The following is a 13,112-nucleotide window of genomic DNA, read 5'->3' as shown; positions in this document are numbered from 1 at the left end:
CGAAGCTCTCCGAGGTAAGCCGGGCAAAGGCGACGTTACCTGGACCGAGCAGATGGACACGGCGTTCATGGGCGCGAAGCTCGCCTTGGCTAACGCCACCATGCTCGCGCACCCTGCGCCGATGCACCGATCGCCCTCACCACCGACGCCTCGGACTACGCGGTGGGCGCGGTGCACGTGCAATGGGTGCGTGGAGCTTGGCAACCGCTGGCGTTCTTTAGCCGGCAGCTTCGCCCGCCCGAACGCCGTTACAGTACCTTCGACCGCGAGTTGCTCGGGCTTCACTTGGCGGTCAGGCACTTCCGCCATCTGCTCGAGGGCCGTGCGTTCACGGCCTTCGTCGACCACAAGCCGCTGATCTTCGCGATGGGCAAGGTCACCGAGCCGTGGTCGGGCCGGCAGCAGCGTCACCTCTCGGCCGTGTCCGAGTACACGACGGACATCCGGCACGTCGCGGGGAAGGACAACCCGGTGGCGGATTGCCTTTCCCGGTCCGTCGCCCACGCAGTCCACCTTGGCATCGACTATGCCCGGATGGCGGCGGACCAGGCCGCCGACCCCGGCGTCCAGGCCTTGCGGACCGCCGTCACGGGCCTCCGCGTCACCGAGGTGCCGTTTGACGGCGCGGCGCGGCCCAAATAAAGACGCTTATAAGTTACCGCTTGTCCGCTTCCTCCTTGCTCGCAAGCAGCGCGCGTAACGCCACGCTTTAACTTAATTTTATTCATTCACGTAATGTCACGCTTGATTACCACATGTTTTAAGGGCCTTGATTAGCCTTGCTATTCTTCGACATGTTAGATTTTTCAGGATCCCTCATCGTGAAGAACACTTGATCCAAACAAAGCCAATGGGAATCTGACGCAACAAACCCGGGCATTGTGTAATCATCAGAGGCCTACAGGCCTATTATGTTCGGCCCACAAGAAAACGAAGATGGCGGCCATGTAATTTAGTCTTGGTACTATGGTGGGTCGAGTCAAGCAACAGATGTGGGTGTGGTCCGGCAGCTGTCCCACCAATGGGTGCACATTAAAAAAATCGACACCCAACAAAAACCCCAACAACACAATTACACAAAGGTCTTGTAGACCTGTGACATGTTGCAGGTAAAATGACACACTCTCTCTATTAGCACCATTTGCACACCCGAAAAAAAAGCAAAATTAACCATTTTAGGAGGTGTTCATTCATTTTCAGCCTGTGGTTGCTTAGCTTCATCATTTTCTGGGAGCATGGTGATCATAGTTGTGCCACTGATACAACGCCCCCCTCATTACCAGTAAGCTGGTACAGTACTCATTTTGCTGACCACAGAAGGATGACAGGCAGAGTCAACCCACCTGTAGTCTAGTAGGAAGACTAGGTCCCCCTGCACCCCCCGGAGATATACTTCTAATCAGTGTTTATATATTGGAAAAAATGTGTAGAAAATGACTAGCTATGGCCCCAAGCTGACAAAATGTCCCACATACCATTTTTATGCAAATTACTGCTGCCATTATCAAAAAAACGATTTTTGACATATCTCAGCCAATATTGCAGATAATTGAAAAATGAAGGTGTCTAGACCCATGTTTTGAAGGGCATAGATCATGATAGAACTATTCATAACATGATTACATGTGTCTATGGTATACTAGTATGCTAATTAGTGCTTTATTTACAAAATAATCACAGTTTTACGAAATAATAGACTCATATTAAGGTCCGTCTACACAGACGTTAACACAAAGTTTTATTTTTCTAAATATTACAACTGTCAAAATAGTCCTAGCACTCAATGTGACCACTCTTCTCTTGCTTGTTTTAGATAAACATCATTAGCATTAGTGATTCTACACTGAGTCAGTCATCATCATTTTCATCGAAATCGTCAGAGTCAAACTCTTCTTCTCCTTCCTCTTCCTCCTCCTCTTCGTGCTCTCCTGTGTTCAGAAGATCCACCAGTGAGGTTGGTAGGATGGGACCACTGGACCACATTGGTTTCAACAGTCCTTCATCAGTCCTTATCCATCCTTGCTCCTCATAAGGTTTTGGCTTTTCGATGATAGGTTGATCGGCTCTTTTGTACAATGCTACGCGGTGGTTCACACGCTGGATGTGCGGCTTCAGGGCAGACTGGCATGGAGGAAGGCGAGCCAGATCAACCTTGGACTTGGATGTGAGGGTCTTGTCCTCTCCCACAATTTTACGTAGCAGCTTGGCACGGACAATGTCCACTGATGACTCGCGACTCTGGCCGTACATCACACAGGTGAATTTTTCTAACTGCCTCTCCACCTCAGGGTTGGCATCCCAGTTGTCACCCAGTTCACCGAATGCCCTGTGAAACCTGGGATTCTTCTCCAGCTTTTTCAAGGGCCCGACTTTTCCCTTCCCTTTGAAGGCACTGGTGCAGTCTTCTCCGCTGAACACATAGTACCCCAGGAGAGTGGCACAGTAGTCCTCTCCCAGGGATTCTGCCAGCTCAGAGACGTTGACAAGTTGGCGATGCTTCCCTGACCCTGTATCCAGGTACACCGTCAGCTTGATGTTGTGGGCATGGTGGAGCAGGATCAGGAGGATGTCTGTGTCCGGTGTTCTGACTACAGCGTTCTTGTATCCGATGGTAGCAGCATGATGGAGGTACAGAACCACCCTGGTATCAGTCTCTTCCTGGTTGCTGTAGATCGTGGGGAGTTCACGTACCTCGACCTGAAACACAAAAAGGCACCGCATTTCAATCGCCAGTCACTGCCAGTTTCAGATCTAGACAAACATCACAGGTAATCACCTTTTTTTCAGGAAAAATTACAAATTGAATCGCCATTCACGAAGGGCTTTCAATTTTACCTTGCCATTCGTTGAGGCAAGTTGGTGGGCCTTCCCCTCCACGATCAGCACAGCCATCTCTGTTCTCTCCAGCCTGGTAGCTGCCTCTTGTCCACTCCACACTTTCAGAAGAAGCTGGCACATCTGCTTTTTGTTGTCGTCATTTGCAAGGAACATTTTGAAGTCATATGGCTTCCTGGTTGCTGGTCCAGCCAGAATGATCTTCTCTGAGCTGCCCCGCCTCAGCCTTTCCTGCGCTTTGATTGACTCAGGATGGTAACTGTCAGTGGAGAACAGAAAGTGCTGCTTGGCCACCATCTGATCAAGCACCTGCAAGCATATCTCACCACATGTTGGGGGAAGGTTGGCAAGGGTATGCAGCAGCGCCATTCCATCCTGGATGAACAGGGCATCCTTGGGGTATTGCAGATCTTGTGGTGTGGTGTCCTCTAAAAGGTAGTGCAGAATGGAGGCTTTGTTGGTTTTGCAGAAGAACCCATCTGGTGTCCCAAGGCTAGGAGGCACTGGCATCAGGCAGTACTTCATGAGTTCTCCCAGGTCTAATGGCTCATCTTGACTCTGAGACTTGACAAGGAGCAGGAATGCAAGGTTGCTTTGCTCCTGATACTGGATGACCTGGAATGATAAATGGTGATTGGTTGATATGTACTACAGGAAGGACTACAGGTGAAAATTATTCATGTGCTATAAATTGATCTGGTTGATCTGGCTCGCCTTCCTCCATGCCAGTCTGCCCTGAAGCCGCACATCCAGCGTGTGAACCACCGCGTAGCATTGTACAAAAGAGCCGATCAACCTATCATCGAAAAGCCAAAACCTTATGAGGAGCAAGGATGGATAAGGACTGATGAAGGACTGTTGAAACCAATGTGGTCCAGTGGTCCCATCCTACCAACCTCACTGGTGGATCTTCTGAACACAGGAGAGCACGAAGAGGAGGAGGAAGAGGAAGGAGAAGAAGAGTTTGACTCTGACGATTTCGATGAAAATGATGATGACTGACTCAGTGTAGAATCACTAATGCTAATGATGTTTATCTAAAACAAGCAAGAGAAGAGTGGTCACATTGAGTGCTAGGACTATTTTGACAGTTGTAATATTTAGAAAAATAAAACTTTGTGTTAACGTCTGTGTAGACGGACCTTAATATGAGTCTATTATTTCGTAAAACTGTGATTATTTTGTAAATAAAGCACTAATTAGCATACTAGTATACCATAGACACATGTAATCATGTTATGAATAGTTCTATCATGATCTATGCCCTTCAAAACATGGGTCTAGACACCTTCATTTTTCAATTATCTGCAATATTGGCTGAGATATGTCAAAAATCGTTTTTTTGATAATGGCAGCAGTAATTTGCATAAAAATGGTATGTGGGACATTTTTTCAGCTTGGGGCCATAGCTAGTCATTTTCTACACATTTTTTCCAATCTAGAAACACTGATTAGAAGTATATCTCCGGGGGTGCAGGGGGACCTAGTCTTCCTACTAGACTACTGGTGTTAATTCAACGTCATGACAGGGGCTCAAACTCAGGACCCTAAGATCTGAAGCCAGCTATCTGAACCGTTAAGCCAACACCAGCCAACCATTTTCGATATAATTGAACACCGGAAGCAGACAGACAAGCACTCAAGTAATGATTTCAGCAAACACTCCATTAAAGTCATTTTTATATTTAAGGTTTCTATCATCATCATTTTAGGAAATACAAATATCATCTTAATTACATTCGACAATTTTATTTATAACGTTGGCAAAGTAATAGTGTTTCTTCCACCGAAATAAATTATGCGGTGTATAGGTTGTGAACTGCTTGCTCTGTTACCCTCATCATTATGATGATGCCGGCCAAGTATTTTGTGCTTTGAGTTTAAAACTTCCATTTTAACTTTCTCATTGACCGCATATTGTGTTATAATATGGCGTAACTTAGTTGAGCATGTTTGGATATTTTTCGTGAGGCGAAGGTTACCATCTCCAAGATGGCGGCGCTTGGTCTGCGTTGTTCGGTTCGCTGGCTGCTCCGTGAGTTGCACAAATTATTTTTAAACCTTATATTGGTAGAATGTGAATGAATCCGGAGTTAAAGTTTCAGACAAACATATTATTTATAGTTTGTACTATGGTTGGGCTGAGTTATACAGATACCGATCGTTGTTTTGATGCTGTGGAAAGTGTTTGTGCACTCAATCTCTTCTTTCACCTTTCCTTCTGTAGCGAATTAAACTTTTTTGTGTTGAAGTAAAATTGGATAACAGCTCGCTTATTTCATATTTGCCACGTGACTAACTTTTGGCGCTGTCGGGGCAAACCCGCCCGAGTTGACCTTTCACCAGAAGTGTATTTGCTGTTATCGTCTTGACCTTTGGCTTTAGTCTGGTTCATGGAGTATTTCTTAGCTTTTAGATCAGATGATTGTCACAGAGGCCTCTGTCAGTTAGGGTTGTAGGCTATTTCTTTTTAAACGACCATCATCAGCTTTTCGAGACCGACCCGTCGTAAGGAAAGTTAATTGTGTCTGAAGGGAGCGTCGAGCACAAGCCCGTTCGTTGGAGATTAACCCAATGCGTGAGACTCCATCTTTTACACAATGATGGCATACAAATACTGATGGTGCATGACCTACTGGTGGTGCATGACCTACTGGTGGTGCATGACCTACTGGTGGTGCATGACCTACTGGTGGTGCATGACCTACTGGTGGTGCATGACCTACAGGTGGTGCATGACCTACTGGTGGTGCATGACCTACAGGTGGTGTATGGTCTACTGGTGGTGTATGGTCTACTGGTGGTGTATGGTCTACTGGTGGTGTATGGTCTACTGGTGGTGTATGGTCTACTGGTGGTGTATGGTCTACTGGTGGTGTATGGTCTACTGGTGGTGTATGGTCTACTGGTGGTGTATGGTCTAATGTACTGGTGGTGTATGGTCTACTGTACTGGTGGTGTATGGTCTACTGTACTGGTGGTGTATGGTCTACTGTACTGGTGGTGTATGGTCTACTGTACTGGTGGTGTATGGTCTACTGTACTGGTGGTGTATGGTCTACTGTACTGGTGGTGTATGGTCTACTGTACTGGTGGTGTATGGTCTACTGTACTGGTGGTGTATGGTCTACTGTACTGGTGGTGTATGGTCTACTGTACTGGTGGTGTATGGTCTACTGTACTGGTGGTGTATGGTCTACTGTACTGGTGGTGTATGGTCTACTCTACTGGTGGTGTATGGTCTACTGTACTGGTGGTGTATGGTCTACTGTACTGGTGGTGTATGGTCTACTGTACTGGTGGTGTATGGTCTACTGTACTGGTGGTGTATGGTCTACTGTACTGGTGGTGTATGGTCTACTCTACTGGTGGTGTATGGTCTACTGTACTGGTGGTGTATGGTCTACTCTACTGGTGGTGTATGGTCTACTCTACTGGTGGTGTATGGTCTACTCTACTGGTGGTGTATGGTCTACTCTACTGGTGGTGTATGGTCTACTCTACTGGTGGTGTATGGTCTACTCTACTGGTGGTGTATGGTCTACTCTACTGGTGGTGTATGGTCTACTCTACTGGTGGTGTATGGTCTACTCTACTGGTGGTGTATGGTCTACTCTACTGGTGGTGTATGGTCTACTCTACTGGTGGTGTATGGTCTACTCTACTGGTGGTGTATGGTCTACTCTACTGGTGGTGTATGGTCTACTCTACTGGTGGTGTATGGTCTACTCTACTGGTGGTGTATGGTCTTCTGGTGGTGTATGGTCTACTGGTGGTGCGCGACGTACTGGTGGTGCGCGACGTACTGGTGGTGCGCGACGTACTGGTGGTGCGCGACGTACTGGTGGTGCTCGACGTAATGGTGGTGTGTGACTTACTGGTGGTGTGTGATGTGATGTACTGATGGTGTACGTTTTGCCTTTGGACAAAATAACAGCAGTCAAGCGCTTCCTATAGCCATGAATGAGCTTCCAACACCTTTCTACTGGCAGTTTGGCCCAGTCTTCTTGTGCAAACTGCTCCAGTTCTCCAAGATTTGAAGGGTGCCTTCTCCCAACTGCTGTTTTCAGATCTCCCAACAGGTGTTCAATGGGATTTAGATCTGGACTCATTTCTGGCCACTTCTGAACAGTTCAGCGTTTTGTCTTGAACCATTCCTGGGTGCTTTTTGAAGTGTGTTTGGGGTCATCGTCCTGATGCAAGACCCATTACCTTTGAAGGAGACCCAGCTTTCTGACACTGGGTTGAACATTGTGCTCCAAAATGCTTTGGTAATCTCCTGATTTCATGCTGCCATGCACACATTCAAGGTACCCAGTGCTAGAAGCAGTACAGCAACCCCAACATATCACTGAACCTATTCCATGTTTGACTGTAGGGAAGGTGGTCTTTTCTTTGAATGTTTCATTTTGTTTTCTGTAAACATAGAGATGATGTGCTTCACAAGGAAGCTCGAATTTGGTCTCATTTGTCCACAGGACACTCTCCCAGAAGGATTTTTTTTTTTTTTTTTTTTTTTTTTTTTTGTGTATACAAGATCGAGGCTCGTGAAAGAGCGAACATTAATCACACAGAAAGACAAACCGACACATAAAACATATAACATCGGGAGCGGTAGACAAGATGGGGAGAGAGGGGGAAGGACACAAACACAACATTTGAGAGCAGGGACCGAGAGACATGGAGACATCGAGAGATCTGAGAGAGGGCGAGGGCTTTGGGGGGGGGGGGGCATGGGAAGGGGGCGGTGGGAGAGGTATAAAACATATGGACACTGCCAGGACTTCCAGGAAAGAAGTTGGAATTTCAAACAAGGTGGATCTGGGGTGAATTAGCGGGGGTAGAAAAGATCAAGGTTTTGGATGGGGGTAGATAAGAGATGGTGGTGAACAGCTGTTTTAAAGACCTGGAGGGAGGAGTGGGATTGAAGGGAGTGAGGGAGTTTGTTCCAGAGGCGGGAGAAAAGAGGAATGAAAGAGTGAAGATGAGCAGAGAGCCGAGATTTCGGCAGTTTAACCATCAGAGGGTTGCTGGCAGATCTTGTGCGACCTGTAGGAATATTTGGGGGACAGAGCACAGAGAGAGCTGGGGGTGCAAGGCCGGAGAGGAGTCGGTAGAAGACAGAAAGACCACCTACCTGCCTGCGGTGAGTGAGTGAAAGGCCCTCAGAGATAGCTTCATCGCGGGAGATTCCAATAATTCTGAAAGCTTTGGTTTCAACAGCGTGAAGCCGAGCTAGGTGTGAGGCAGGAGCACCGGCCCATAGGGGAGAACAGTATTCCATTGAGCTGCGGATGAAAGCCTTGTATGTGGTGAGGAGCTCAGGTGTGCCGAGGAAGGACTTCGCACGACGGAGGATGCCCAGTCGGCGACTGGCTTTGGAGGCCAGCTTGGAAATGTGGTTTTCCCAAGAAAGATCATGGCAGATAGTGAGACCCAAAATCTTGAGCGACAGAACTTCTTGGAGAGGATTGTTCAGAAAGTAGATGGGAGGGTTGTCCAGTCGATCTTTTCGGAGAGACATAGTAAGAGTGTGAGATTTGTCAGGATTGAAAGACATGTTCCACTTGTTTGACCAGTCTGTGATTTTGTCCAGGTCTTCAGAGAGTGAGGAGGCAGCAGACTGCCGATCTGAGGGAAGAGGAATGGAGCGGCAGAGAGTGGAGTCATCAGCAAAGAGATAGAGAGGATTTTCGAGAGAGTCAGAGAGATCATTGATGAAGACCAGAAAAAGCACGGGGCCCAGAACACTGCCTTGGGGAACTCCAGCCTGAACAGGAAGAGGAGATGAGAGAAACCCATTCAGGGCCACACGTTGACGACGACTAGAGAGGAAGTCCGCCAGCCATGCGTGGAGATTTCCATGGATACCAAAGGAGGAGAGTTTGGTGAGCAGAGCGGGGTGCCAGACCGTGTCGAAGGCACGTGATATGTCGAGGGAGACAGCTCTAATTTCCTGTTTGGCATTGAGGACCTCCATCTATTGTTGAGACAGCAGAAGCAGCATGTCCAGAGTAGAGTGACCTGGTCTGAAACCAAATTGATGATCAGAGATCAAGCCATTGGAGAAGAGGAAAGATTTCATATCCGAAGCAATGATGGATTCCATGACTTTGCTGATAATTGGGAGAAGGCTGATTGGTCTGTAGTTGCTAGGATCTGTTTTTGCACCTTTTTTGTGCAAAGCGGTGATGTTGGCTGATTTCCAAGCAGATGGCAGTTGACCTTGAGCAAAAGAGAGGGTGAAGAGAACAGAGAGAGGGTGAGATACAGCAGCAGAGCAGGATTTTAGGACCCGTGGGCTGATGCCGTCGGGTCCAGTTGCAGAATCAGAGTCGAGGGTTGACAGAAACTTTTCCACCTTGTCAGGAGGAAAGGACACGGAGTCCAGGAGCAGCAGGGTACGACTGGGTATGGTGGGTACAGAGAGGGATGGATTTGGGACACAAGATTTAGAGGCAAACACAGAGTTGAGGCATTCAGCTTTTTCACGTGCGGAGTCAGCTGTGTAGCCGTTTGAGGTAAGGGAGGGGATGGAGGGGGAACAAACACCAGAAACGGATTTGACCAGACGCCACCAGGATTTGGAAGAGGGAGACAGATAGAGAGTTCGGTCTTGAGAACGGAGAGATATTGTTTCCTGGCTCTCCTGAGGGTGGACACACACTTGTTTCGGGCTTTGTGAAAGGAAATGAGATTTCCTTCCGTTGGATTTGCTTTCCAGGAGACGAAGGCAAGTTGTTTCTGGGCAACAGCCTCACCACAAGATTCCGTGTACCATGGACGGGAGGAAGGGTATGACAACTGAAGACGAGATGGGATAAATCTGTGCATGAGAGAGAGCAATTTACTTTGGAAGAATTCCCAGGATGAGTTGATGTCAGAGGTGGTAGAGATGGGAGACCAGTCCAGATGATTGATGGCTGCTTGAAGACCGTGCCAGTTGGCCTGAGTGAAATGCCAGACTCGTCGACGCTGAGCAGGCTCCCTGAGGATGGTCAGAGAGATGTCCACTTTAACAAGGACATGATCAGATGATCCGATCGGAGCAGAAGAAGAGCAGCAGACATTTTCAGGGAAGTTAGTCATAACCAAGTCCAGAAGAGAAGATGTTCCGTTGACTGAGATCCGGGTCATGAAATTGACAGATTGTGTCAGTCCCAGTGAGTCGCAGAAGTCCTTTGCTGAGGAGCCATGGCTGGTGAGAGAGGTACCCACACCCAGCCAACTGGCATGATGACAGTTGAAATCACCACATATGAGGAAGAGAGAGTTGGGATGAGTAGATAGAAGTTGGTCCATATCATCAGACAGCGAGATGTAGATGGAGTTATCACTGTTTGGTGGACGGTACAACACACATATGAACAAGAGGTGGGAGCGAAGGGGAAGCCGTAGCCAGAGGTATTCCTGGGGGTGAGGTGGAGAGAGTGCAGTGCAGGGCGAGTGAGGAAGAGAGTTTTTGATGAAGATAGCAACCCCGCCTCCAGGACGAGGCTCAGGTCTATCATACCGGAGGAGGGAGTAGCCCGGGAGAGATACTATGGAATCAGAGACATCATAAAGGAGGAAAGTTTCTGTTAAGCAGATCACGTCTGGTTTGACAGAAGCAACCTGTATTTAGAGATCAGTTAAGTTTGAACGAAGGCCCCGGATGTTTGAGGTCCATACCGTTGATGAAGAGGAAGGGGGAGCATCAGATACAGAACAGGGGGGAGGAGGGGTAGGGTAAGATGTGGAAGAGGTGGAAGAGGTAGGGAGAGCTGTTGAAGGTGTGTCAGAGATTTCAGAATAGCTCGGAGAAAGGGAAGGATGGGGCGGACAAAAGGTTTGATGGTGATTGGGTGAGCCACAATGAGGTGTTATTTGAGGAGGGGGAAGAGCGAGGCAGAAGGTTGGGGGAGATGGAGGTGAGAGTTTGAAGGGGGAAGAAGCGGGGAGGACGCTTTGAGGAGGGGGAGTGAGAGGGGGGAAATTGAGAAGCAATGAGGGTGGGGAGATTTGAAGGGGAGGGGTGAGGGGGGAGTTTGGGAGGGAGGGGGCAAGGGGGGAGATTTGAAAGGGATGGGTGATGGGGAAGATTTGGAGGGGAGGGGTGATGGGGAAGATTTGGAGGGGAGGGGTTATGGGGAAGATTTGGAGGGGAGGGGTGAGATTGGATTTTTGAAAGTGTACGATTTATGGGAAACGAACATTTATTGCAAAATGAGTTTCTTGTGACCTTCGAGTTAAAAATACGTTTAAGGACGCTGGATGGAGGATGGAGTGCAGGAGAGTTTAGGGAATGTAGAAAAAAGGCACTATAGGAGATGGATATTTTTTTTGGGATGAATTGATTTGGTGAGCAAGTCGAAAGCAGCCTTTTAAAGAAGAAGAAGAAAAAGGTGTTATAAAATATGACGGAATACATAACTTGAGGGGAAAGTGTAAACATTGAAGGTGAATGAGTGAAAACGGCTTGTTCTGATGTGTTTTGACTTTTGGTAAACTCCAATTGGGCTTTCTCAGCAGTGGGGTCCTCCTGGGTCTTCCTACCATAGAACCCGCTTTCATCGAGTTGGTGACAGATGGTGCGAATTGAAACTGTCGTACCTTGTGTCTGAAGGTCAGCTTGCATCTGTTTGGCAGTTGATCGAGGTGCTTTCTCTACCATTCAAACAATCCTTCGCTACAATCTTTGATCAAGCGTTCTCTTGCGGCCACGTCCAGGGAGGTTGGCTACAGTGTTTTGGGCCTTAAACTTCCTGATAACATTGTGTACAGTGGACACAGGAACCTCAAGGTCTCTGGAGATGGACTTGTAGCCTTGAGATTGTCCTTGCTTGGCTACAATCTTGTGTCTGACCTCCTCAGACAATTCTCTGGTTTTCTTTCTTTTCTCCATGCTCATTGCGGTACACATGGTGACACAAAACAGCAGAATGATTCCTTTTCTCCATTCAAACTGGTTGAATGAGTGATTTTTATAGTGCAGGCACCTACGACTCACCACAGGTGAGATAATAATAATCTATCTATAATTCCAGTAATCTCTGTTTGTACGTTTGTACGTCTGTACGTCTGTTTGTCTGTGACCGCTGTTTCTCGACAACCACGGGTCCGATATACTTTTAACTTGCCAGGTATATTGCTGGGGACCCGAGGATGTGCCTTTTCAAGGTTTCATATTAATCGGACAATTACTTACCGAGCTATGTCCAAAAAACGATTCAACCAATCAGAGAGCAGCGAACGATCGCGTGTGCCGAACGTGGAGGACACACTCTGCCTCGGATGGCACATTTGAGAGCGTATTCATTTATTTCACGTTTGCAAACTATGTTGGCGTTAAACTATGTTTTAAAACTAATAAAACCGAATTTGCGATTCATTCGCTTTCCTGCGCGTTTGTGCACGCGATGGCGATTTCTTTACCAAACTCCGGAAGCCGTTCGCTTTGGACCAAACCATTGCATGTAAATAGAGGGGGGGGGATTGTCACCGTACTCGCAAGCCGTTCGCTTTGGACCAAACCATTTCATGTAAATAGAGGGGGGGGATATAATTTTAGATATAGATATAGTACGGGCAATGCCCTAGTAATAATAATAATGATAATGCATTTATTTTATATAGTGCTTTTCAGGGAGCCCAAAGATGCTTTGACAGAGTGCAAAACATAATGCATAGCAAAACATAAAAACAATTGCAAAAAACTAATCAATAGTGAAATATACAAAGCAAAAGGGAGGAAGAAGGAGAAGAGATAGTCAGGGGTTAAATGCTGTGGGTTAAATGTTGAATGCAGTGTTGAACAGGTGGGTCTTGAGTGATGCTTTGAATGCGGTGAGTGAGGAGGAGTCTCTGATGGTGTGAGGTAGTGAGTTCCAGAGGGTGGGAGCAGCGATGGAGAAAGGAGAATCCAAAGTAAAGTAAAGTAAAATGAATTCCAAAGTAAAGGAGAATCACCTGCTTGAAATCTAATTATTTCTAACAACTTCTAAAAGGTGCCAATAATATTGTCAAGGCCATTTTAGGATTTCTGTGTGGAAAAAGCTCAGATTTAGTAATTGTGTCAGCTTTTTTCTTTGTTCCACTGCAAACCAAAGAAATACAAATGTGGATACCAAAATATTTTTTAATTTCAACAATTTTCTGGAATAAATGTTGCATTAAATAAAAAAAGTGCAAGGGTGCCAATATTTTTGGCTACAACTATGATGCAAAGATGAACGAATTGATTTTGGGGTCAAGAGGTCAAAGGTCAGAGGTCATGTTAAGTTAAAATTATGTTCGCA

At 46.9% G+C, this 13,112-nt stretch overlaps 2 protein-coding genes across 2 annotated transcripts in view; one reads left to right on the top strand and one right to left on the bottom strand.

Annotated features, from left to right (window-relative positions):
* Positions 1-1,703: 1,703 nt before the first annotated feature.
* Positions 1,704-3,391, bottom strand: LOC137433623 (uncharacterized). The gene is made up of 2 exons (XM_068125923.2): positions 2,836-3,391; positions 1,704-2,697 (listed from the first exon to the last, which is right to left on the bottom strand). Exons 1-2 carry the CDS (start codon positions 3,358-3,360, stop codon positions 1,849-1,851), a joined length of 1,374 nt encoding a protein of 457 aa, XP_067982024.2. The 5' UTR covers positions 3,361-3,391; the 3' UTR covers positions 1,704-1,848.
* A 1,229-nt stretch (positions 3,392-4,620) lies between these two features.
* Positions 4,621-13,112, top strand: part of SUCLG1 (succinate-CoA ligase GDP/ADP-forming subunit alpha) — a 54,403-nt gene continuing 45,911 nt past the window's right edge. Inside the window, exon 1 of the mRNA XM_068105942.2 lies at positions 4,621-4,870. Within this exon, the coding sequence (XP_067962043.1) occupies positions 4,828-4,870 (43 nt within the window). The 5' untranslated portion in view covers positions 4,621-4,827. The remainder of the gene's footprint in view (positions 4,871-13,112) is intronic.

Source organism: Myxine glutinosa, chromosome 2 (assembly GCF_964187855.1).
Source record: "Myxine glutinosa chromosome 2, kmMyxGlut1.1, whole genome shotgun sequence".
NCBI lineage: Eukaryota > Metazoa > Chordata > Myxini > Myxiniformes > Myxinidae > Myxine > Myxine glutinosa.
Note: the sequence above shows the minus strand (reverse complement) of the source record. Positions and strands in the feature narration are given on the sequence as shown.

Excerpts from the sequence above, each read along its gene's own strand:
- LOC137433623 (XM_068125923.2), bottom strand. The coding sequence starts at position 3,360 with ATGAAGTACTGCCTGATGCCAGTGCCTCCTAGCCTTGGGACACCAGAT. Across the intron at positions 2,698-2,835 it reads TTGCCTCAACGAATGGCAAG|GTCGAGGTACGTGAACTCCC; the intron begins GTAAAATTGAAA and ends TTTGTGTTTCAG.